Here is a 24,977-nt window from a genome sequence, read left to right on the forward strand (position 1 = left end):
GTGCTTAAAACAGAAGAAATGTTACATTTTGTGCTTATTTATTTTTATGTTCTAAGTATTCCAAACATGGTGTAGTTTCACATATATGAGAAAATACCTTGTTCCTTGTGGCATTCACTGTTAATAATTCTTTCCTTAACACCCTGGAAGCACAAGAGAAATAGGAACTAATGTTCTCTGACATTTTGCTCTTTCATGTGGATGGAAGCACTTGGATGTTGCAGTGACAGGTTTGAATCTCAAATCAAGTGCATTTGGTTTGCTGGGTTGCAACCCAAAGTGGTGGGAATGCAAGTTTGGCTTCTCTTGAGTTTTGAAGGTGGTTTATGGCTGAGATGAAAATACAACTTCTTAAAGACTACTGGAAATGAGTGGTTTACATGATTAACTTTAATGTAATGGTTCTGCAGTGATCTCCATTCCAATCATTAGTGTGTTCCTGTCAGGTAATGACAGAAAGTACAGCATGGAGAAACACATATCTTAGGAATGTGATTGTTGTACAGATCAGTGACTTTTTTAAACTTCACATACTGCTTCCTTGAGAAAGATAAGTCTTTTGTGAGCATCTCTGAAATTGTCAGCAAACTCCAAGTTCTGTCTTGTCATGGAATAAAACTTCAGCATTTTTCAAAGCTAAATCAAAAAACTTGAGTGAGAAGTGAAAAATCCTATCAAATGACATTTTTGGCTTTCTTACCATGACCCACTCTCCCCTTCCTCCTTCCATTTTAAGGAGACTGTGTCTTTGATTCATGATGCCTTCTCTCTTATTTTAGCCACTCATATTCATTTAAATGCACATATTTTCTGGGTGAGCTCTTGGAATTCTTGAGGAATTTGGGCTTGTTTTAAAAAACAGCTTGTGCGTTCTGTTCATGGATATAAAATACTCCAGCATCTCATTGGTGATGTGCTTTGAGAAATGCAGTTGTGATTGTGCTGTACTCACTCTCACATCTGCAGGCTGCACTTGGGTTGTAGCTGGGCTGCTCCGGGCGTGTTCTTGTAATGCTCCTTGGGAGACAGAGCAATTACCAGAGTGGTTGCTATAGCATTTCATTAAGGAGCCTTTCCACCGAGGCAGGGAAGGCTCCTTTCCCACTTGGCAGCCTAGCAGGAATAAAAGAGAGCCTCAGCTCCTTGCCTGCTGCTCTCAGAGCCTTCAGCTCTGCTGCTGGCAGGAAGCTCTGCCCCTGCTCCACTCTTCCTCTCCTGAGAGGCTTCCTGTGCCTCATGGCTCTGCCTGTCCTCACCACACTGCCTGAGGGGCTGCTGGGCATTGCCTGGCCCCCTCAGAGCCATCTGGCTGGGCTTGTCCACAGATCTGTAAATGCTGGTGCTTAGAAATGCTCCTCAATCAACTGCCCGGAATGTGTGAGCCATGCACACAAAACTGGAAATTGTACTGTCACAGAGCTAGTAAGGAATTAATAGCTATGAAATATATTAGTATTGTAATGAATACTGGGAGCATAAATGAACTCTTGGCGCTGCTGAGGCCCTGTCTTGAATCCTGGGGTGAGGTTTGGGCCCCTCATGATAAGAAAGGCTTTGAAGGGCTGGCGCGTGTCCAGAGTGGGGACTAGAGCACAAGTGTGATGAGGATCAGCTGAGGGAGCTGGGAAAAGGGCTCAGCCTGAAGAAAAGGAAGCTCTGGGGGGACCTTGTGGCTCTGCACAACTCCTGACAGGAGGGGACAGCTGGGGAGGCTGGGCTCTGCTCCAGGGAACAGGGACAGGAGAGGGAACGGCCTCAGGCTGGGCCATGGGAGGTTTAGACTGGATATTAGGAAAAACTGCTTCATAGAAGAGTTTGTGAGGCATTGGAAGGGGCTGCCCAGGGCAGTGGTGGAGTCACCATCCCTGGAAATGTTTAAAAAAACGTGGACGTGGCATTTGGGGCCTGCTTTAATGATGAACATGGCAGTACTGGATTAACAACTGTTGAACTTGTTGATCCTAGAGGGCTTTTCCAACCTTAATGATCCTGTGATTCATGGGACCTCAAAAGCATTTAAGGAAAAACAGAGCTACTTATATCCTGGGAAATATTTGGTTTTAATTACTGCACTAGGAAATTCCTATATTAGAAGGATTTATGCAAAGATATAATCAGTGCTGGGCAAGATACCCAGGTTTTTTTGCTGTGTCAGTATGCAAATATTAAGGTGGTTTTTTTTTTTCTTCCAAATATTTAGGCCTTGCTGAGAGACTACAAATTTTTTCATTGCATCAAGTGGTTGTTCTTCCTCTTGCTGTGTGACCCCACTGAGCAGCTCGTGGGCTGTGGTATGGGTCAGTGGGAAGTGCTTTGGTACAGGTCCTGTCCAGCGCTGTGCCCAGGTCAGGGTACCACAGCCAGAGCCTCGCTAAGGATCTGCTCCTGCCTCCAGGCTCCCTCCTGGTTCTGTGGGTGTGAAATGTGGCAGCAGATCCAGCCAGGTGTGGTGCTTGGCTTTCAGATTTAGGAGGGAGACTGAATAGATCAATTTTCCTCATATTGCTCATTCATGGTGGTACCACTCCACAGGATTAACAAAAAGTTAATACCTGCTGATCCTATAAAGCTTTCTATATATAGTGCCTGTCATTCCTTGGAGTGTTTTGGGATTTGAAGTACAGCTGTTTCAGAAGGTCTTCTTTCTGCTCTCTCTAATCCCTTTTTTCAGTTGCAGATCTGATTCTGAGTTCTGTAATATGCTTTTCCAGAAGCTGGACTAACTGGTAGGCAGGGATTTGCCCTGTGGGATGTTGGGACTGGTGATTCTGGAGCCTGTGTTCAGCTGTGCCAGGCTGACCACTACTGAACTACACTAATACTCTATTTTTTTCACCTCTCCTGCTCACGCAGAGGTTTGTGCTCAACTCTGAAGAGGTTTCCAGGAAGATTAAGCTAATGTTTGAATAGTTTGTGGACAGATGCATTGGGAAATAAGTGAGGCTTTTGGTTATGGATGTGAAGACTGAGAACCTGTGTGTCAGTGTCCTTCTGCCTTGAGAATCATCACTGCCCTTGCTGCCCAGGATGTGGCAACAAGATACACATGTGAAGGGTTCTGTGACATTGTTCCAGCGTGCTCTTCTGTGGTTATAAAATATTCAAGGCCAAGTACAATATATTTGTGGATCAGTTGCATGTTGTGTAAGTCATTCTTTCAGCATTTTTAATGAAGTATTTATTTTCTACTCTCAGAATGTGTTTTTTAGTTTATACTCGAGAGTTTAAACTTCCCAAGTGAGTTGTCAGAACCTGAATCACTCTCAGGTGAAGGGTTTGCAATCCCAAATCTGCTTCTGGGTGAAGTCACCTGGTCACTATGTTGTTAAGTGTTTGGGAGTGATGCCATCTCCAGTTTTGGCAGATGTGATCCACTCACCTGTATCCAAAACAGAAGGGATCTGCATATAGGAAAGGGTTGTTTGGTGTTCACAGTGCCCTCTCAATATGAGAATTCCTACTGTAAGGATAGTATTTCTATCCCAAACACAGGCATTTAGGAATATCTTAAATTCCCTCAAGTTCTTTCATCTGTCTGCTAAACACCCCCAGCTCTCCCAGCCTGGCTCCATGGCAGAGGGGCTCCAGCCCTGGCAGCATCTCCGTGGCTCCTCTGGCCTGGCTCCAGCAGCTCCACGTCCTCCTGCTGCTGTTCCCCAGGCTGGGGCAGCTCTGCAGGTGGGGTCTCACCTGAGCGGGGCAGAGGGGCAGAATCCCCCCTCCCCTGCTGCCCACGCTGGGGCTCAGCCCAGCCCAGGGGGGCTCTGGGGTCAGTGCCCATGGCCGGGGCAGGCTGAGCCTCTCACCCACCAGCACCCCAACCCTCCCCCAGGGCTGATTTCCATCCATTTTCCACCCACTGTTTCTAACAGCAAACTTTTGTAACTTGAATAATGTCACTCCGTGACATTTGTAAAAGACTAAAAAATGTTTGCATTAATACACAAAAATTAGTGTAAAGGGGAAAAAAATGTTGATTAAAGTCAGGCCAGTAGACACTTATATGCTGCAAATATCATTTTGGAAGAAGGGTGGTATTCAGGCAGGGATTAGGTAATCTGGTTCTGACCTGGTTCCTCTGGCAGTTAGGAATGTGAAACACCCTGGTGCATGCATGGCTTTGAAAAGAGAGATTATTTCTTTGAATTTAAATTTTCATGATTCCTGTAGCAGATGCCTTCAGTACTTAAATAATAATTAATTGTGAACTGGAAGAATCTTTGGCTGAGCAAATTCTGCTTATAAAATAAAATCTATAAAGATAATTTTAAATCACATGTTTGCCACATCCTTCCCACAAGCACAGATGTGATTGCTTGGAAAGATGTGAAGCACCAATATTTAAATGTAAACATTGTGACATTTGGCTCTTTGAATTGCTGAGAAATTCATAGAAATAGCTGTTACTTATAAAAATGTGTAAATGGCAAAAGGGCTCATGGAAGTTGAGAACCTGAGAAGGGGTTCATGACTTTCCATGTTGCTTTCCATGGCTGGGGGATCCAGGAAGCACCTGTGTCCCATCCAAGCCTTGTTTTGTGTCCCTTCAGGCATGGGTAATGTTGTGGGTGTGCACCCACAGTGTCATCATTGGCAGCATGTCCAAAAATGGGGTGTTTTCATCAGTCACCTTTCATCTGTGGGCTGTTAGCAGGGCTTGGCAGTTTCTTGTCACGTAATGAGAGGGTGTTCTCTGACGTCCCTCTGGAGGCAGTGAGTTTTCCAGCAGTGGTGAACTCTGTTTTTGTTCAGACCTCTGCCTACTCAGTCCATCAAACAACTTCCTGTTTGCAGATTTTGAATCTAGAGCTTTGGAGTGAGTGGTGTAATTGTGAGGGAGAGGCAGAAGGGGCAACCATCAAAGAAACATCTCATAATTTTGGTTTTGTAACAGAACTGTGGTGGTTCTTTTTAATAAGTAATTTTGTCAGAATTAAATGCTTACTAAATAGTGTGTGTGTGAGATTGGTGCTTGCAAATGCTGAGTTCTGCTGCTTCTCCCTACCAACATGCTGGAAATTTGAGAAACTGGTGGAGGAGCTCAAATTTGTGTTTGTTTTTCTCAGGCAAAATACATCTCACAGTGCATTGATGAGATCAAGCAGGAGCTGAAGCAGGACAACATCGCAGTGAAGGCAAACGCAGTCTGCAAACTGACCTATGTAAGTGCCTTGCTGGGATCCCAAGGAATTGCAGCTGCATTTTGTTCTTTCCTGCAGATTTGGAGCCAGCCTTGGGTCTGGGTGCCTGCTCCCCCTCAACTGCTCTAAGTGCAGGCTGTGGGGACAACACTCCCCCAGCCCTGACGTCAGAGGCTGCGCATTCCTGCTGTGCTTGGTACAATTAGATTTTATTGTGGTGGGTCAGGAAGTGAATATCATTTAAAACAGACAAGTTAAAAGAAATTGTTTTCAGCTGGATTGGTTCTTATGTGACATAGTAACATGAACATTTGAAACTGGGTTTGTTTGTCTTTGCTCAGTCCTTTGTTGATGAGGAGAAGACAGAAATTTTGGTAAAGGATTCTTGTCGTGGTTCTGTTATGGTTTTTATTTAAAAAAAAAATCAGGAAGAAAACCCTTCACACCAGTGCTTATATAACTGCATATCACAGAATCACAGAATGATTTGGATTTGAAGAGACCTTAAAGCCCATCCTCCTGCCATGGCAAGGACACCTTCCACTATCCCAGGGTGCTCCAGGCCCTGGCCTTGGGCACTTCCAGGGATCCAGGGGCAGCCTCAGCTGCTCTGGGCAACCTGGAACTAAGGCAAACTGTTGAAAACTTGTGACATCTTTCACTTACTCTGAGTCATGCAGTGTAACATGGCTCATAGACCTGTGATGCCTTACAGTATTATTTTCAGACTCCTGTTGCATCTTCAGTTTTGGGACATGTTTTGAACTCTTTTCTTGAGTCTCTTATTTCAGAACTTTATCTCTGCTTCTCTGCTCACAGTTACAGATGTTGGGCTATGACATCAGTTGGGCTGCTTTCAACATTATTGAAGTTATGAGTGCTTCCAAGTTTACATTTAAGGTGAGTTCTCTGTAAATGCAGCTGTCCTGGCTAAGCTGTCAGATATCTTTTGTGAAAAGCCAGGGTATTTTTATGTGAAGACCACCTGAGATTCTTAGTACCAGGCATTTTTTATTTTGTAATAGTTTTATAATTTTTCTTGAAAGATTTGTGTTTTTTTGCAGACTTTTTTAACCCATTTCACCCAGGGTGGAATGTTGCTTCCTAAGACGTTCTTTCCAAATCAGACTTTATGCCTGAAACTCAGGAGTCAACACAGACAAAATAATTGTAGTAGACAATCCTACCTTATTTCTGCAGCTTCGTGGTCACTGAACTGTGTTGTAACAAAATAGGGAAGGTGAAGGTGGTTTTATTACTCCTAAGACAGATAAATTATCAGTAGAACATTACTTGTCTGAACTTACTTTTTTGATATAAACCCCAATTTCTAGAGGAACCCTCTCATGCCTCTTCTGTTAAACAAACATACTTGTTCATCTTTTTAATATTGCTTATAAAGCCACCAGCTGTTTTCCACCTAAGCATTGTCTAAATTGACTAAAAACAAACCTTGTTTTCCTCCTTGCCTTTTCCCAGCGCATTGGTTACCTGGCTGCCTCCCAGTGCTTTCATGAAGGGACTGATGTCATTATGCTGACAACTAATCAGATCCGAAAGGTAAATGTTCAGTTCTTCAGTTTTTCTTGCACTCTCCCTACTTCTACTTTCACATCTGTACTGAGTATTTCTCCATGAGGAATACAGAGGTATTTAAGTAGAATTCTTGATTTGCAGTCTCCTGTTGTTTCACAAGCAGAGGGATTAATGAAACACTCAGGAGCTGTGTGCATCCCTCCCTGTGCTGTCTCATACCAGCTCAGTGTTTGTTCAGCACAGAGAATGATGACAGAAATAACTTTGCTGGTCTCGAGGCAGTGCTTATAAGAATGTAACAGGCAGGAAAAATGTCTCCATTCCTGAAGTAAAATGAGCAGTCTCGGGAGTGACATGGCTCCACAACACTTCTACTTGTGAGGAATTTTTTGTCTGTAATTCCACATCAGACTTTTGACTTCCCTGGTAGAATTGAGTGTAAAAATGGTGAAGCATGTATGTAAAGTTTTGTTCTGTATTCATGTACCCACATGTGTATTCTTTTTCATAGAGCTTGATCACTTAGAGTTATTGGTTTGCAGCATAGTTTTCCCATTCTTGAAGTTACAGATATTTTTTAAGCTCTTGACTTTCATTTTTTAAGTATCACTTCTTTAAAATTTGACTGATCCAGTACAAGATGTGCCTACCTTTTTGCCACCTGAGGAACCAAAATGTGTTTTCTTTGTTAAATATGAGCAGTGGGATTTTATCCAGTATCTTCCCTCAAGAACTTGTGCTTTTCCCTCTATCTTTTGAACTATTTTGTGCTGAATGTGAATATCTATTGTCTTCATTATGGACACTTTATTTTAACTGAATTTCAGTCACTTACTGGCTACTTCCACTTTGCTAAAGTTTTTACATAAAAGATAAAAATCTCTTTATGCCTTTTCATGTTTCATTGATCTAATAACTTGAGATTTGAAGGATTTACAGTTCTCAAAATACATTAGATTCAGGATGAATTGCAGTTTTTTGCTGCTTAAGAAGTAGATTGTGTTATTCTTAAAGTAGACTCTAATTTCCCACCACCTGCAGCAGGTTTTTAAATGAGATGTAAATGGCACAGAGCCCCAAAGACCTGACTAAGTTTAGCTCTCCTGGATCAGCTTCAGTATCCATGTGAATATGGACTCTTAATTCAGCAGTCCATGTGGGAATGCTCTGTGCAGCTTCTTCATGTTTGTGTTTCCTGATACACAATTTAAAGTCTATATTTGAACAAACTCACAGATTAATTTTACTATGGGTAAGTGACTTAAGCTTAGACCTGAAAGACTATGGAGGGCTGGGTAGGACACTGACTACAAATAGATCCACGGAATTTGACCAATAAATGTGTTCCACACACATAACTCATGTCTTGTCTTTTTGGACTGAAAGTTGAGGTGCTGCCAGCAGCTCAGGAGAAGAATAATCTTATTTCTCTACTAGATTAAGGTGGAACACCACTCACCAAGAGTGCTTGTTCCCAGTGAAATCGATGGCACTTGGAATTGGACTTAGCAGCGTTAGTATTTAATACCAGATTTTTAGGACTTTAAATATGTTTGTGATCCTGTAATGAGTGTTTAAAAACTATTTCCATTCCCAAAACACTACTAAGGTGTGATCTCTGATTACTTTTATGTTGCAGTCATCCATCTCTTGTTTAATTATGGTTCTTTGTGCCCATTATTAAACCCCAGGCTGGCTGTAGTTTAGCAGGTGTTAGTAGTTGATGTATAAATATTCCCATGAAGCAGAAGCTCTGCTTTATTTATGTTAAATTAATAAAATTAATCTGAAGAAGTTGTTTCTTGACTTTCTGTGTGATCTTAAATTTTTGAGCGTGTTTCTCTTCTTTCAGGATCTGAGTAGCCCTAACCAGTATGATACTGGAGTTGCACTGACTGGCTTGTCCTGTTTTGTTACTCCAGATCTTGCCAGGGACTTGGCAAATGACATCATGACGTTGGTGAGTCAATAAGGTTGAAATAACTTTACAATTATAGAATGTTAACTTATTCAAATCTGGTAAATGTCTTACATTTAGAACTGATACATGTGAAACCTGCTGCTTCATTCTTGTGGGGGTTCTGGGGAGCTTTCTTAGATCTTAGTTAGATCAAGAGGATCACTTTGAAATACACTCATTTGTTTTGGTGATAAACAGTATTTTGCTCTTGCCTCAAAGCTGAGTTTTCCAAAAGCAGTTGAGTCTCCCAGGAAGAGCTTTGATGACAGCAGTGTGAGCACAGAAGCTGTGGAAGCACAAATGTGCTCAGAGCCTGACTGCAGTTGTTTCATTAACAGATGTCTCACACAAAGCCTTACATCAGGAAGAAGGCAGTGTTAATCATGTACAAAGTTTTTTTGAAGTACCCAGAGTCCCTCCGTCCTGCATTTCCTCGCCTTAAAGAGAAACTTGAAGATCCAGATCCCGGTGAGTGGATTTTAGTGAATTCCTTCTGCTCTCACATGTGGAGGTCCATGTGCTTGTAGAGCTTGTGGAGAAAAGAGTGCATGAAAAATGCTCTAATCATCTTTTGGCCACTGACTCACCTGTTTCAGGGTAGGTGAGCATAGGAGAGTTTTGATGGGTGTTGCCATATTAAGAATATGTTCTTTAAAATTAAAATGTCAATTTCTTCAAATGTATCAGTGGGTTAAACCTTAATGGACAAAGTAGCTTAAAGTTTCCTGATTTGTTGCTTATTGAACTTGGCTATTGAAAATATTTCACTTGGTTTCAGGGTTTGGGGTTCTGGTTTTGTTACTTCCTGTGCTTTCTTAGCAAGCTGCAGCTGTTGACATGCACTTAAAATTATTTAACATTCCTTAGTGTAGTTTTAATTTATTTGAGTCCAGACTGCTCTTTGAGCCCCTCAGTACCGTGTCAGTGCAGGCCAGCAGCAGCACAGGAAATCTGCAATTGCTCAGTATCATATTCACATTTTTGCTCAGCCTTCAGGAGGTGCTGATGTACCCTCACTGCACCACAATGCTTATTTGGGGAATTCTGTGTGTGGTGTGTATCTGATCTCCACTTGATTTGTATCTGCAATTACAGGGAGAAATTTAATTGCATTTCCTGGACTGTTTTATTGTGGGCATGGAATATTCATCTTCCAGGCACAATGTTATTAAAGAAAGCAAAATCCCTCACCTGCAGAGAGAGGAAGAAATTGCCTGTTAAGCTTTGTGAAGGATTGCTCTCTGCTAGGACACCCAGACTGTCTAGAATAAAACATTCCAAACTGACACCAACCCGTGTAAGAGGCTGAGCAATGAGAAGGGAGTGAATGTGTCCAGTCATATTGCTTAAGGAATTGTTATATTTGTTTTGTATTTAAACATTTTTAAATAATACATATGAGAGAAGTCAGGAGTGATTGGAAACTTTCTGGTGGCTGATTATTGTGTTGTCTGTGTCCCACAACCAGCTCTCCACAGCCTAGGGCAGGGATGTGGCAGTGTGCTGGTTTTTCTCATGCTGGACCCAAAGCAGATACCTGGCTTGCTGCTATATTAGAAAATAGCCACAATTAAATAAAACCCTTTCTCAGTTTGCTTTTGCATCCCTGTATTTACTGCCTCAGGGTTGGGAATGAAGCCAAACCATTGGACACACAGGTCTGAAGCTTCAGCTGCTTTTGCTGTGGGGGTTCTGCACCAGAAACTTCAATTACAATGAAGGCATTGATGAGATTTGTGCTTCTCCCACTTCTTTTCCCCAGGTGTGCAGTCTGCTGCAGTAAATGTTATTTGTGAGCTGGCTCGACGCAATCCCAAAAATTACCTTTCCCTTGCTCCGCTCTTCTTCAAGTTGATGACGTCGTCAACCAATAATTGGGTTCTCATTAAAATTATAAAACTGGCAAGTATTCTGCTTTTTGTTTACAGGATTAGGGTTCTCATTAAATTACCTTGGGTGTGAAAATGGATTTCTTGTTGGGAGGCATAGTTACCATTCAACCTGAATAAAAAGAAGCCGGGAATATCTTCTAATGTTTGTGAATGTAACCAAAAAGAAAAATATGTTAATTTAGCTTGGTTTAAATACAGTGAGCTGTAATTTACATAATGTTTTGAAGCTGTTGAAAAGCAGCTATTAACTCACTTTTCTTCATTTTGAATAGTTTGGTGCTCTTACTCCATTAGAACCAAGGCTGGGAAAGAAACTGATTGAGCCCCTGACCAACCTCATCCACAGGTATGTGTGACAGACCCTGCCTTGTTCAGTCAGAACAGGGGAAAGGCCTGGTAGGGGGGTCAGTAGCTGGGTTGAAGATGCATTTTATATTTTTTTATTGATTTTTGGTATATTGGCTTCAAGTATCAAAATATAATCTTAGATCAGGGTTGTTTCTGGAAAACTTGAGTGAGGTGAAATACCTTAAAGGAAAATCTCTGGGTGTCTGACTTTCAGCATGAATTCCTCCAAGGGATAGGTGAAAATTGGAGCAATTTGCTTTCCTTTCACTGCATTTCAAGCCAGAAATGGGTGTAGAGGATGTATAAAAAGGCTCAGCTGTATATTTTGACTCTCCTGTTCACCTCACACATTTGATTCCTGACTTTCAGGAGTGCCTTACCCACCAAAGCAGCATGACAAGGAATACACTAAAGCCCTTTCTCCTGCATTTGGCAGCTCAGATGTTTTTAATGAGGTTCTTATAATATATATGTTCTAAATGTAGATTAAATAAAGTTATTTCCTTGTCCCTTGTTAATGCTGGTTTGTGGTGGTGTAGTGGTTCTAATTCTGACCTGAAATCAGGAAATAGATGCCTTGGAGGGAATACATGGATTCTCCTTGTTATGAAGAGGAAGTGTGATTTTGTGCAGGAGTTGTTGAGTGAAAAAGTTTATTTCTTTTCATGTGGCAGAGCAAGGTTTAAAGCAGATATCTGTGTAGCCTTGAGAGCAACTCTAGCCAGATGATTTCTGTCCATCCTCGTATTACTTTAAGGCAGGATCAGAACATCCAGGTAACCAGTATTCAGGTACCTCCAGGGATTTATCAGCAGTAACAGATACAACCCACCAGAAAAAGCAGGAAGATGTACAAACCCACCTCCTCTCCCCAGCTCCCACATTAGTAATTCTGAATTGTGGGTACTGGATCCTCTTTGGCTTGGTGTCCATTCAGTCATTTTGGGTCCTGTAATGAGTTGCAGCATCCTGAGCTGTCCCACCAAGTGTCCAGGGAGCAGAAGTGTTTCTCGTGGTTCCCAGTATCCCAGGCTGACCCTCAGGGCAGTGCTGTGTCTGTCTCTGGAGCTGTGCTCCTTCCCTGTGTACCCTGTGCTTGGAACCTGCTCCTTTGGGGCCTGGGAGGTTCCTGGTTCCTCTTGTACAGATTAGGCTTTGTAAGGACCTCTGCAGTACTCAGAACTGCACTGTCTTGTGTTCAGCTGGCACAAGCAGCCTTGAATTTGAGTTTTGGGGGAAATCAGACACCGAAAATTCCAGGGATGGGAAGTGTGTCCCTGCAACCCAAGCCTCTGCTGCTGGGCTGTGACTCTCTCGCTTGGAGAGAGTCTTGAGCTTCTCCATCTGCCTTGTCATGAGTTTTTGACCTTGGGCAGAAGATTTAATTTGATTCTTGGACAAGATTGCTTCAGTATTGTGTGAGTGGTGGTGGGGTTTGAGTAACCACTTCCTTACATATTCCTTGTGTCACAGTGCTCTTACTTGCTGCTTTTCCAGGAAGATTTTTGGGTTTTAAAACATTTGTTTAAAAATTCCTCCCCCCAGCAGTTTTTAAGTGAGAATCATTTCATCTGTTTGAAGGGATATGGAGCAGAATATTGACAATGTCTTGTGAAGTTCAAGGTGCTAACTAGCTCCAAGATAGTGCTGACAACTCTTCAAAATGTGCTGGTTTATTCCTTATTTAATATACCTGATTTCTGTTTCAGCACCTCAGCCATGTCTCTCTTATATGAATGTGTGAACACAGTAATAGCAGGTGAGAACTGAAACTTGGAATCTAGAAAAAAAATGTGATGAACTTTGTCATCAACAGATGCCATCTGTAAACCTTTTATTCTTCAACTTAATGTATTCTAAATGCAATAAGTCTCCTGGCAAACTTTGTGTTACTGTGGGGCTGAAATCCTTTGTTGTCAGTGGGTGAAGCACAGTCACTACAGCTGTGTTGTGTTTGCTGAAGGCTGAAGCCAGGTACAGACAATGAGATTATGTATGTGCCAGATCCTAAATGTTGCTACAGCTACAAAATGTACCAGCAGTGATAGAATTAAAACAAGTGATGTCTCTTTGCCAAGTTTTTTTATGTGATGATGGATCACATTTTTAATTTTGCAAGTTTGCAGTTTAAAAATGGGGTGTAATTCCTTAGAGGAGGCAATTGGAGTTACTGATTGGCAGTTTCAGTTTCTGGGGAAGAGATATGAACTCCATAACTGAGAGGGTGAGAGAAAACAAAGGCAAAAAGGGATAGCACAATATTGCAGCTCAGGCTTGGCTGCAATATCAGAGTGTGGAGCAGAGGGCTTTTGACATTCACAGTTGGTCTGTCTGTCTCCTGTGGGTTCTTTGGATAATGGTGCAGAACTTGCTGTTCTGGGTCAGTTCAGAGAGGGAAGAGAGATCTGTCACTCACTGGGTATTCCTTTGGGGAAATGAGGTGTCATGATGGGAGGGAGAATTACACAGAGGGGAATTCCATTGTGGATGAGAGTGGCCTTCACAGAGATCCAGTGGGGTCATCCTGTGGGTAGAGGAGGAATTCACCCACCCAGGACACCTCAGGGATGGTGATATCAGAGCCAGCAAACAAACCCTGAAATAGCAGAGGAGCACCTGGCACCTGCCAGCTGTGGAGGTGGCAGTGTCCAGCTCAGCTTCCCAGCAGGGACAGAGGGCAGCACATGGCACCTGCTCAGGCACAGCTGGGCTTGGCTTGGTGCTGCTGTGCCAGCAGCAGTTACCAGGGTGAGCCCACCTTTTCTGCAGTGGGGCTGTGTGCTACCAGAGCTTTCAATTGTCCCATATAATCAACAATGGCTGGCTTGATAATAGCTCCAATCTAATCACGTTAAACTCCAGGATCCGTTGCTGCATCCCATTACATTAGGAAAGTGCACAATTAAAAATTCAGCTGTACAGTAGCTGCTGACATATTAACAGCCTTGAGTGCTATGTGATGTCAGTGAAATAAACCTTAGTGAGAGCAAAAAAAAGCAGCTTTGACCTGGCTGTTGCAGCTGTTTCCACCTTTACTCTTTTTTCTTGCCCTCTTATTATTGCTGTTATAGTATATGAAACTTTTTAAGTTCATGTCACAACCTTCTCTCCTTCCTCCAGACCCCAAAAAACCCAAGCAAACAGACAAACAATAATCTAGCACTTTCCCTGAGAGCTGAGCTGGGTGTGGGCTGTCAGGTGTTGTTGTTGCAGCCTCTCCCAGCACAGAAATACTGACTGGAATTTGTGCTTCTGTTTCAGTTCTGATCTCTCTGTCCTCGGGGATGCCCAACCACAGCGCTAGCATCCAGGTAGGACCTGGGTTCAGGGGTTGTTTGTTCTGCTCTGCTGTGGGATCCCAAGGGCCAGGGGAAATGGGATTGTGTTCCTCTGCAGTTAGAGCAGTAGCTCCCTGAAGTGCTCTCACTGTGCAATCCTGCAGACTGAGGCATTCCCTATATAAACTTTCCTACTTAATTCAATCTAAAATGCAGAGTTTTTGAGTTTTCCCAACTCATTATTGATATCCTGCTATCAGTGCAGTCAAAGAGCTTCCTTTTTTTTGGAAATCTGTTAATGCAACAAAACCCTCTCACCTGGAGACCTCAGGTCTTGGTCAGATACTTCCTTGTGTACTGAGTAAACTTCATGAATATTTTCAGACCTGTAATAAACATGGTGTGGTCTTTTTTTCCAGCTTTGTGTGCAGAAGTTGAGGATATTGATAGAAGATTCTGACCAGAACTGTAAGTATGGTGCTTTCTTCATGGAGCTGCTGGCCCCCAAGCACTGGGGAAATGTTGTAGCAGCCTCAGAGGGGTTGTAGTGCCTGGTATGCTGTAAACAGTTGCTGGGGGGTTTAATATGGAAATAATTTTTGATGGTGAGCCTTTCTTTATAATATTTAAAAAAAAAAATGACAGCAGTTATTACTGCTGTTTGTGGTCTTGTAAATCTAAAACAGTTTTTTTCCATGCTCTGGGACTTCCCTTTTTATAGTCTGGCTGCTTGGAAAGCAATGACAACTATTTTCAGCAGAGTAAAATGCAAGAGTGTTGACTTACTTTAGTGACTGCAAAGAATACTGAGAAATTTTTAGCTTTAAGATCTCATGCTCAGCCCAAAACAGTGTTTCTATATTTGGAAAGAAGTTTTATTTTGTCTTTCACAGTGAAGTACTTGGGCCTGTTAGCTATGTCCAAAATCCTGAAAACGCACCCCAAGTCAGTTCAGTCTCACAAGGATCTCATTCTCCAATGTTTGGATGACAAAGATGAGTCCATCCGACTCCGAGCTTTAGATCTCCTCTATGGCATGGTACGTTGCTACATTTATTTCTTCAGCAGTCCCACTGAAGTTCCCTTTAGGAAGGTGCCATTTAAGGAGAGCATGCAACTTTCTCTGCCCACTCCACAGTAGACTTTTGATAACAACTCCCATATCTTCTCTGGCACTTAGGACAAGTAAAATATCTGGTTCATCATGAAGGCTTTAAAACTTCTGATTCCGACTGGATGGAGTTTCTCAGTTCAAGTCCATTTTGAAATCAATTCCATTGGATGTTATTGACTCCTAAATTTGTTTCCTTTATAAGCAAAAATGTTTTAAACTCTTAAACTTTCTAATCTGGCAGTAGAAGAGGCATTTTCTCTTGAATTGCTATATTGCTGATAGTAATTCTAATCCTCAGCTCTCCCACAGCAAAGTCATCACAGAATCAGCTGGGTTGGAAAAAGCCTTGGAGATCATCAAATCCAACTTGTGACCTAACACCACTTGTCAGCCAGGCCATGGCACTAAATGCCACAACTAGTCTTTTCTTAAACATCTTGTGCTGGTTCTTCTTTAACAAAAACATTGAACAGCATTAAACAAGTTCATTTTTGGGTTGGGGCCACAGAGTTGGTTCTGCTTTCTTGTTAACATGATATGGGTCCAGCAAAGAGCCAGCAGCCACTTTACTGGAACTGGAAGGACTTGGCAGTGTAGGAAAGTGGTTGAACCCTTCACCGCCTCTTTAACAGGTCTCCAAGAAGAACCTGATGGAGATTGTGAAGAAACTGATGATTCACGTGGATAAAGCCGAAGGGACGACGTACCGAGATGAGCTGCTGACCAAAATCATAGACATCTGCAGCCAGTCCAATTATCAGTACATCACAAACTTTGAATGGTCAGTGCTTTCAGCTGCCAGCTTGGAGCTCATCACAAAGGAAATGCAGGGGTTGTTGTCTGATACCCACCCATCCCTTCCCCTTGCCATAGGTACATAAGCATCCTGGTGGAGCTGACCCGGCTGGAGGGCACGAGGCACGGGCACCTGATCGCAGCGCAGATGTTGGATGTGGCCATCAGAGTGAAGGCCATCCGGAAGTTCGCGGTGTCCCAGATGGCCATGCTGCTGGACAACGCCCACCTCATCGCCAGCAACACCCAGAGGAATGGCATCTGTGAGGTGCTCTATGCTGCTGCCTGGATCTGTGGGGAGTTCTCCGAGTAAGTGCAGACAGGGCATGGTGTGCCCTGAGGGGCAGCTTTTGGGCAAAAATTTTGGTCACTGAAATACATTTTTGAGGGAGGGTTCAGAGTATGTACCTTAATGCCACCAAAGTGATTGTTTTTCTCTTGTTCCTTCACACTATCACTCCTCAGCTCTTTCTAGCTAAGACATTTTTAACTATCTGATCATTTTTCCTGTCTCCCAACCTTGCCCATTCATGCAGGAAGCTGTAGTAGTGAATCGTAGAATCCCAGAATATCCTGAGCTGGAAGGGACCCCCAGGGATCATCAGCCCAGCCCCTGTCCCTGCCCAGACCCCCCAACAGCCCCACCCTGAGCAGCCCTGAGAGCGCTGTCCAAACGCTCCTGCAGCTCTGGCAGCCTCGGGGCCGGGACCATTCCCTGGGGAGCCTGGGCAGTGCCAGCACCCTCGGGGGGAAGAACCTTTCCCTGAGCTCCATGCCAAGGCCTGGCACAGCTCCAGCCCTCGCTGGGCTCCAGGAGCTGTCCCAGAGCAGAGCTCAGCCCCTGCCCCTCTGCCTCCCCTTGGGAGGAGCTGCAGCCCCGAGGAGCCTCCCCTCATCTCCTGTGCTCCAGCTGAACGAGCCAAGTGCCCTCAGCCGCTCCTCAGACCTTCCCCAGCTCCATGTCCCTCCTTGGGACACTCTCCAACAGCTTTGCATCCTTCTGGTAATTGTAGGTATAAGCTGTTAGATCTTACGACATTGAAGGAATTTCTTAATCATTAAGGTCTATTCCCATTTATATTCTAGGGAACATATGCATTCACCATGTTTGAATTAGTTCTTTCTCTCATCCCTGCTTTGCCCTTGTTAAAAGGTTTTTGCAGAGCCCCATCTTCCTGGAAATTAAAAGCTGTAATATTTTTGCTCAAAATTTTTTGGTGCCCACAGTAGCACAATTTTCAATATGTTTTTTTTAGCTTCAGCAGATATTTTTGTCTCTTGCTTATGCAGATATAGCTGTTACCCAGCTTTTTTTGTGGTAGATTGGACAGGTGTGGTACTGGAGTCTCCTCTTACAAGCTAGTTTGATGGCTCCTTCTAATAGCCACTCTGAACACTGGCTCCAGTTTAAATTCACACTGTAGGTGTGATATTGGGGGAATGCTGATACAGCTCGGATCTTCATTTTCTTTAAAAAACCAAAAAGTTGTACAAAGAAAACTGCATATGAAGAAGTAAGAAAATAGTCTTCCAGTGTTATCACATTTTTACTTAGAAACAACTTAGCTTTCAATTTGTAATAGTCTAGTACCTTTTTTGTGTGTCTTTCATTTAGTTGTGCATCTTTCATTTAGTTGGAGTAAGAGCATCAGATCTGTTAAAACAAAGTGCTGTGATCTATAGTCCTTTGTGTATTAAGCACTGCCTGCTTGATTTTATTTTTGCTTGCCTTTCATCTGTGTGTTCTACCCTTACAGACACCTCGAGGAGGCAAACCAAACCCTGGAAGCAATGTTGAGGCCCAAAGTTACAACCCTGCCAGGCCACATTCAGGCTGTTTACGTGCAGAACATGGTGAAGCTCTATGCATCCATCCTGCAGCAGAAGGAGCAGGCTGGGGAGAAGGAAGCAGCTCAGGAAATTACACAGCTGATGATCGAGCGCCTGCCTCAGTTTGTGCAGAGTGCTGATCTGGAGGTTCAGGAGAGGGTAAGAGAATGAAATTAATTTGGGATTTATCATGGGACGTCTTGATTCTCTGTGGCTGTGCACATTTTCTATAAGCTGTTATCAGTGACAAAACCCAGATCTTATTGCGGTTTGATGCCATCTCTGAAGGCTGCCAGTAAGATCTTCACTCAAAACAATTTAATTTCAAAATTATTCAGGTACATAAGGTCAGAAAAATGACCCAGCTAAAACAGAAGCTTAATATGAACTTTTTACATTTGCTTCAAACCTGCAGTTTATGCTGCTTCTCTTAATTCCCTTAAGGGAGTAAAACACCTGTTGACTTCAGTCTATTTCTTTGGTTCAGCTTGTTAAATATTAGTCTGAAACAACTTCTGCATTTGTTTTCAGGCTTCTTGCATCTTGCAGCTAATAAAATACATACAGAAGCTACAAGTAAAAGAAGTTCCTGTAGCTGAGGAAGTGATAGCCCTGTTTGCTGGTGAGCTGAACCCTGTGGCTCCTAAAGCACAGAAGAAAGTCCCTGTTCCAGAGGGGTAAAGTTCCTTCTCTCTCCCAGACCCTTATTTAAACTTTAAATAATAAAGCAAATTATATGATGAGACGCTGAAATATTCAGGGATACTAAGTCAAGCTGTTTGTTTGCTGAAATTCTTCCCAGCCTGGACCTTGATGCCTGGATCAATGAGCCTCCATCAGACAGTGAGTCTGAAGATGAAAAGCCCAAAACAATATTTCATGAGGAGGAACAAAGGCATTCCAGACACAGACAGCCAGAAATAGATGAGGAGGAACTGGCCAGAGTGAGTGAATGTTAAAATGCTTTTCCCTACATAATTTAGTAGTAATCTAAGTGGTGCTGGAGCAGTGGGGGCTGCTGTGGATTCTCCATGTAGCCAGGGAGCCCTTTTGCTCTCCATAGCTCAGGAAAGCTGATCATTGATGTGAGCTGATGCTTATGGACTTGAGCAGCTTCTGTGAATGACTGTAACATGATGGTGCTCAGCAGTGATCCCACCTTTCTGCCTCTGACCTCTTTGCTTTCACAAAGAGAACTTGTTGTTATATGTATCTTCACTTCTTCCTCTCCTTGCAGAAATGAAAACAGGAGCATTCCAGTTGCCATCAAAAATTAATGTCTGGGAAGTTATTATCTCTAGTCTATAATTAAAAAGCAAGGAAGGGAGTTCTAAGGAATATTAGTTATAGTATCATATATAATGGCTTGGGACAGGAGGGACCTTAAAGCTTATCTCATTCCACCCTCTGCTGTGGGCAGGGACACCTTCCACTATCCAGATTGCTCCAAGTCCTTTCCCACCTGGCCTGGAACTCTTCCAGGGATGGGAATTAGTAATGGTACCTGCAGTTGTATCCTAGAATGTCTGGTAACTCAGAACTGCTTTATCACACACAAGCTGCTCTGCTGTAGTCTTTTCACAGTAGTTATGTATTGTTCTAAAAATGCAGGGAGCTTTTGTATTGCACTTAGTCTTTTGTTTCTTTGCTTACAACAAACATTGTAACTGCAATTCTTTTACTTTCAGCGTCGGGAAGCTCGGAAACAAGAGCAGGCAAACAACCCATTTTATATTAAAAGCTCTCCTTCCCCTCAGAAGGTGAGTCTGAATTTCAGCATCTCACTGGACTCTGCTGTCACTGTGAAGGCTCCCTGAATATGAGAGCTTCAGCCTCCACTGGGACATTCTGATATTTCCCCTGCACTTTGCCCTTCCCACTTTATAATGCATGGACTGGAGTGGCTGCCTACAACTGTTTTTATAACTCCTGTTTGTGCTGAGAATCTCCTGAGTGATCTGGTACCCCAAGAGCAGCCTGTGAGAGAATCTGTGCAGTTTGTCCCAGCCCTGGGTGATGGCAACATTCACATTCCCAGGCACCTCACTCAGAGCCCTGTAGGGGGTGACCCTGGAGCACAAACTGTATTTTGTGGATCAGAAGGTTGTTGTGGTCTCTGAATACCTTTTTCAGGGAAAGAACTTCCTTTATTCCCTCTAGATCCTTAAGGACTGCCCCATTATCCTCAACTCCAATCTCCAAATTTAGCTTCTGAAGTGGCAAGTTATTAGCAATAAAACAAACCAAAGATTCTTCAGAGAGCTGCAATAATTCAGGGCAGTAGTGGGGTTAAAAAACTATAGCTAAGAGTAGGTCCTTTGTAATAGTTGTCAGCTGGCTTTAAAACACACTCTGCTGCCACACAGAATTAACCGCAAGCTGTTCCATTCCTATCTTTTAAAATGTTCACATAAGGGATTGAACTGCTTGATGTTTTGTTATATGCCTATTTACAGAAATTTATGCTGGCAGTGCTCAGAAAGTAACAAATCTTTCTTTTCCCAGCGATACCAAGACACTCCAGGGGTGGAACACATTCCTGTGGTCCAGATCGATCTTTCTGTCCCATTAAAAGTTCCAGGTAAGCACAGCTAATCTTTTAAAATTAATTAAAGAAATTCAGTTTAGCAAAAGTCATAATTCCTTCTTAGGACTTCCACCTGAGGTTTTGAAGGGCAAGGAACACACTTTCATTAGAGTCTGAAATATATCTCCTTAATTTACATTTAAAAATAGTACTTTGCAGTCTGAGTTCCTTTCAAGATAATATTGGAAATAATTATGTGATTAGAAATATCATGCATCCAGGTCTGTAACATGTAGAGGAGCCACTGTTCTGTGTGGGAGCAGTCACCTTGAAAATATCTTAGAGGTCTGATGGAGGAGACATGAAATAGAATCTAATGGTAGAGATACTGTTTCAATATCTTGTTTCAATTATCAAAAGTAGTTGTGTATCTAAGGAGTGGTTGGATGCAGCACTGAAAAGGTGTTGATAAAGTGCCTTACATTTCAAGGGGTGAGTTCAAAGTGCAAATATTTAAGGAAGTTGTCAGTACAGCAGCAATGTCACCAATTCTCCTTAAAATTTCAATGTTTGGATGCTCCTTGTAATGCAATAATGTGTCCAAGAATCAGGGAGCAGGCTTGAGCTCTGTCCTGTTTCTGGAGAGCTGGAGTAGACAGCAAAGCTGGTGCCTGGGGGCTGTGTGAGGTGACGTGGAAGCACACAGAGGTGTGGATCTGCCTGGCTGTGGGTAGCTGGAAGCAGGAGCAGGGCACATTCCTGATGTGGTGTTGCAGTGCTCAGTCCACGTGCTCTGTACCTGACAGCAGCTTGGCTTTCCCCAGGAATGCCCATGTCAGACCAGTATGTGAAACTGGAAGAAGAGCGAAGGCATAAACAGAAACTGGAGAAAGACAAGAAAAAGAAAAAACAGAAAAAGGAAAAGAGAGGGAAACACCATCGCCACAACTCCCTGCACACAGAGAGTGAGGAGGACATTGCTCCAGCTCACCACGTTGACATCATCACAGAGGAGATGCCAGAGGTCAGTTCCTGTGGTTGAGGTCTGGAATTTATCTGTGTGCAGCTCTTGAGAGATTTTTGCCCCCACAACTTCAGCCAGTCTGTGGTGTAGCAGTTTCAGAGCTGTGCTGTCTCACAGAGCTGTTTCAGAAATGACTGAGATGATCCCAGGCTGCTCTCTACAGGGGAAGAAATTACTGTCTTTTTTTAACAAAAAGACAAAAATTGCCACTGGAGCTATTAAAAAAGTCAAAACCAACAAAACAATGTTAATCCCTGCTCTAAAAGTAACACTGTCCAAATAGCATTTATTATGCTCTGCTGCTTCACTTTGACAGTAACTTGCTGTCTAGTCAGCAGCTTTGCAGCTGATGATAATTAATTGCAGGTGCTAATGATGTCATCTGTATTTGTTTCTAAAATTTCCTTTAATCAAAACGGAACAGCAGCAATTCAAATCCTGCTGTTTATGAAGAAGGGGTTTCTGTTCCAAATTAATATTGAAACTGGATGCTGCATTGAAGTGCATTGTTCCCATAGCTTACTGTGCCTGACTGCAGCTGGCCTGGTGCAGGGTTCAGAGGCTGAAAAAAATTTAATTTGGGTGGTGTTAAGCTTGAGTTTGAAAATTTCCAGTGGTTTGCTGCCTCAGTGGATGTCTCTGTATCTCTCCTGCAGAATGCTTTGCCCAGTGATGAAGATGACAAAGATCCCAATGATCCCTATAAGGCACTTGACATAGATCTGGATAAGTAAGTGGCAGTTTTCTGTGTGAGTTCACTGAGTTGCTAAGGGGGTGCCTGAGAGCCTTGGCTGCAGCCCAGGAGGGGAAAAGGCTGAAATCTCTCCCCATGGCTTTGATGAAACCTCAGGTGCTCATCCAGCTTTGGTTCCCACTGCAGCTTGGATGATAAAATCCCAATTCCTGAGTATGAGAGAGGCTTGGGAGGGGCAGGGGAGTCACTAAATGTAGTGTGAGTGTGACTGAAGGAGTCTGGAAGCACAGACAGTGTCACTGGATCAGGTGTGGGTTACTCTGAGGTTTGGGTGTGTCCCACTGTCTCTCTGCTGTCACCTGTGTTGGCACTGAGTGTGACCTGTGTCCATCTGTCCCCTCAGAAGCTCTGTGTCCATGGCAAGCCTGTGTTGTGCTCACTGACCAGTAACTCCCACTGCCCTGTGGCCCTTCAGCGTGCTCGCACTGTTGTGAAGTGTTCTGATGTGACTGAGCTGCCTGTCACACCTGTGACCAGGCTGGTCCCCAGCCAGTGCCAGCACTCAGCCCCTGCACCCACATGACCACGAGCACTGAGCTGTGTGGTATTGCACACAGAGATTGGATTGGATTTTTTTTAGTTGCTGTTTTATAAAATCACCATGCTAAAAATAATTGCTGATTTATGGTCCAGGGATGCCTCCTGTGAAATTCGGAAATCTGTGCAGGCCCATGTGGGTGTGTGTAGGAGCTCTCTCTTCCTCTAATACTTGAGTCTGTGCATTTCTTTGCAGTTCCAAATTTATAGGGCTTTGGCCCTTCAGTACCTTGTGAACAAATGTCATAGCATTTTTTTTTAAAGTGAATACAACAGTTTCTGAGGAACTTCCTTTTTTGAAAGGCCAGTCAAAGTCTGCAGGAGCAAATGTATAAAAGGAAATTAATTTCTGACTGTAGCCCCTGTATTTGCATGGTGATTCTTAGCAGTGCTGGGCACACCCAGCAGAGCAGATCCTGGTGCTGTGCTCCAGGAGGCATCCAGGGCTGGTGGATTGTTCTATCCATTCCCTCCCCTGTGCCATGAGTGCTGTGCTCTTCTATCATGGTTTCTGATGTCTGTGTCCTCTCTCTTTCTTTCTGTGCTTGCACTGCTCTGTCTGTCACGCTCACATGCAGTCTGGTTTCAGGGAAGCCTTCCAGGTAAGAGTATCTCCTGAGTGTTGACCTTTGTCAGGTTGGTTGATTTTGGACAGTGCAAACCCTTGAAGGGTGGTGGAACTGTTAAATCAGAGACCCTCACATTTGTAAGTCTGTTTTGTCACTGGCTTTCAGCACCAATACTGTTCCTGTACAGGTGTATCTGAAATAGTAAAAGATGAGGCCTCTTTGTTGTTCAATCTTCCCTTAGTGTCTGAAAGTGAAAAAATAATTGGTTCTAATTATTAATGCAATATAAGCAAAAAAAATGAGGCCATCAGAAATCTTCCTGATGTTTGCTGTGCAAATGTGAAAATTAACATTAAATAAAAGCTAAGAAAGACATAGTTGGTAAAATGCTTGCTGATTTTCAGAAATGTTTGACAAAAGAGAAATTTTTGTGGGTTTTTTTCCCCCCCCCCCATGTAGTGATTTAGGATACAGTGGTGCTACTGGTGCTTTTTGGAAACAGGTGTCTGAAGTTACATTTAACTTATAAAATGTGATAGTAGAGTAGAAACTCAGAGTGCAAACTTTCAAAATAAAAATTATGTAGAATAATTCCCAATTGGACTGATCTATTCATCAAGAACAACAAACCCCACACCCTTCAAGGGCTGCTGGAGCCATGCTGGCATTCCACTGCTCGAATTTCCATTCTGCTGGAAATGCTGTTCCACATCCTTGCTTTCCCTTGGAGAGCGATTCCATGGAAACGCCGTGTAACATGGAGCTGTTCCTCTGTGGGTGTTCCTCAGCCTGCAGCCTCTAGCTAGCATCTCTAAGGGTTAAACAAGACCTTGGCTCTCTGTCCCCTTCCAGTTGTTTCCTCTGACTCCTAACCCACAAGGGCAATGTCTGCATTTGTATAAGTAAACTCCAGGTGTAGAAGTACACACTGATTTTAGGCTTGGGGGCCCAGCTCCCTAAGAACAAAGCATACCTTGTCTTGGACAGGTCATCTGGCTGAGGGAGGCTGCTTGCAGCAGGTAATGGGCTCTTTCTTTTCAAGACCCTTAGCAGACAGTGAGAAGCTGCCAGTGCAGAGACACAGGAATGTCGAGACCTTGAAGTCACCAGACTCAGAAGTTCCCCTAGTAGAGAAGAAGAGCAAGAAACCCAAAAAGAAGGAAAAGAAACATAAAGATAAAGAGAGAGATAAAGGAAAGAAGAAAGAGAAAGAGAAAAAGGTGGTAGAGGAGGAGGAAGAAGAAAAAAAGGTAATTCTCCAAGATTTGCATTATTTTAGCTCCTGCTGTTATTTATTGCTAAGTTTGGTTTGTTGCTTAGGAACAGTCCCATTTGACAGTTCAAACAGCTCAATGCATTCAGCCTCTATTTCCTTTAATTTTTACTACTGTAGCAGCAGGTATTTAAAGATTTCTGTTAATAAAAATAACATTTACTTAGTCTCCTAAGTTAGCAGAATTCAGCTTACTGCAGCCTACACAGCAGATCTGCCAGAGCTTATGTGGAAGCAGACTTTGCTGATATTTTGTATGTTCTCCAAGTGGGGAACTCCTTAGCAGAATATCTGGAACTAGTTTTGTGAGTGTCATTTTCTGTGCATCCTATCTCCCATGTGCTCCAGAGGCTTTCAGTTTTAAACCCTGCCCTTAGGTGCCCATTGCTGTCAGGATTT

The 24,977-nt window shown here is 43.1% G+C and overlaps 1 protein-coding gene across 4 annotated transcripts in view; it reads left to right on the plus strand.

Annotated features, from left to right (window-relative positions):
- AP3D1 (adaptor related protein complex 3 subunit delta 1) overlaps positions 1-24,977 on the plus strand; it is a 42,540-nt gene that overhangs the window by 8,585 nt on the left and 8,978 nt on the right. For 2 of the 4 annotated variants that reach the window (XM_031507173.3, XM_085562596.1), the window contains 22 exons: positions 5,067-5,162; positions 5,961-6,041; positions 6,621-6,701; positions 8,530-8,637; positions 8,976-9,105; positions 10,400-10,539; positions 10,802-10,875; positions 12,587-12,636; positions 14,139-14,188; positions 14,575-14,623; positions 15,049-15,194; positions 15,902-16,050; positions 16,143-16,373; positions 17,822-18,053; positions 18,426-18,571; positions 18,697-18,838; positions 19,583-19,654; positions 20,400-20,475; positions 21,246-21,445; positions 22,102-22,175; positions 23,315-23,338; positions 24,348-24,555. In XM_031507173.3, coding sequence (XP_031363033.1) covers positions 5,067-5,162; positions 5,961-6,041; positions 6,621-6,701; positions 8,530-8,637; positions 8,976-9,105; positions 10,400-10,539; positions 10,802-10,875; positions 12,587-12,636; positions 14,139-14,188; positions 14,575-14,623; positions 15,049-15,194; positions 15,902-16,050; positions 16,143-16,373; positions 17,822-18,053; positions 18,426-18,571; positions 18,697-18,838; positions 19,583-19,654; positions 20,400-20,475; positions 21,246-21,445; positions 22,102-22,175; positions 23,315-23,338; positions 24,348-24,555 — 2,559 coding nt within the window. Of the gene's footprint in view, positions 1-2,853; positions 3,145-5,066; positions 5,163-5,960; positions 6,042-6,620; positions 6,702-8,529; positions 8,638-8,975; positions 9,106-10,399; positions 10,540-10,801; positions 10,876-12,586; positions 12,637-14,138; positions 14,189-14,574; positions 14,624-15,048; positions 15,195-15,901; positions 16,051-16,142; positions 16,374-17,821; positions 18,054-18,425; positions 18,572-18,696; positions 18,839-19,582; positions 19,655-20,399; positions 20,476-21,245; positions 21,446-22,101; positions 22,176-23,314; positions 23,339-24,347; positions 24,556-24,977 lie in introns of those variants that run through there. The other 2 variants (XM_085562597.1, XM_021528259.4) reach the window with 2 other exon arrangements.

The sequence above is a fragment of the Lonchura striata genome, chromosome 28, assembly GCF_050655825.1.
Source record: "Lonchura striata isolate lonStrDom1 chromosome 28, ASM5065582v1, whole genome shotgun sequence".
Classification (NCBI taxonomy): domain Eukaryota; kingdom Metazoa; phylum Chordata; class Aves; order Passeriformes; family Estrildidae; genus Lonchura; species Lonchura striata.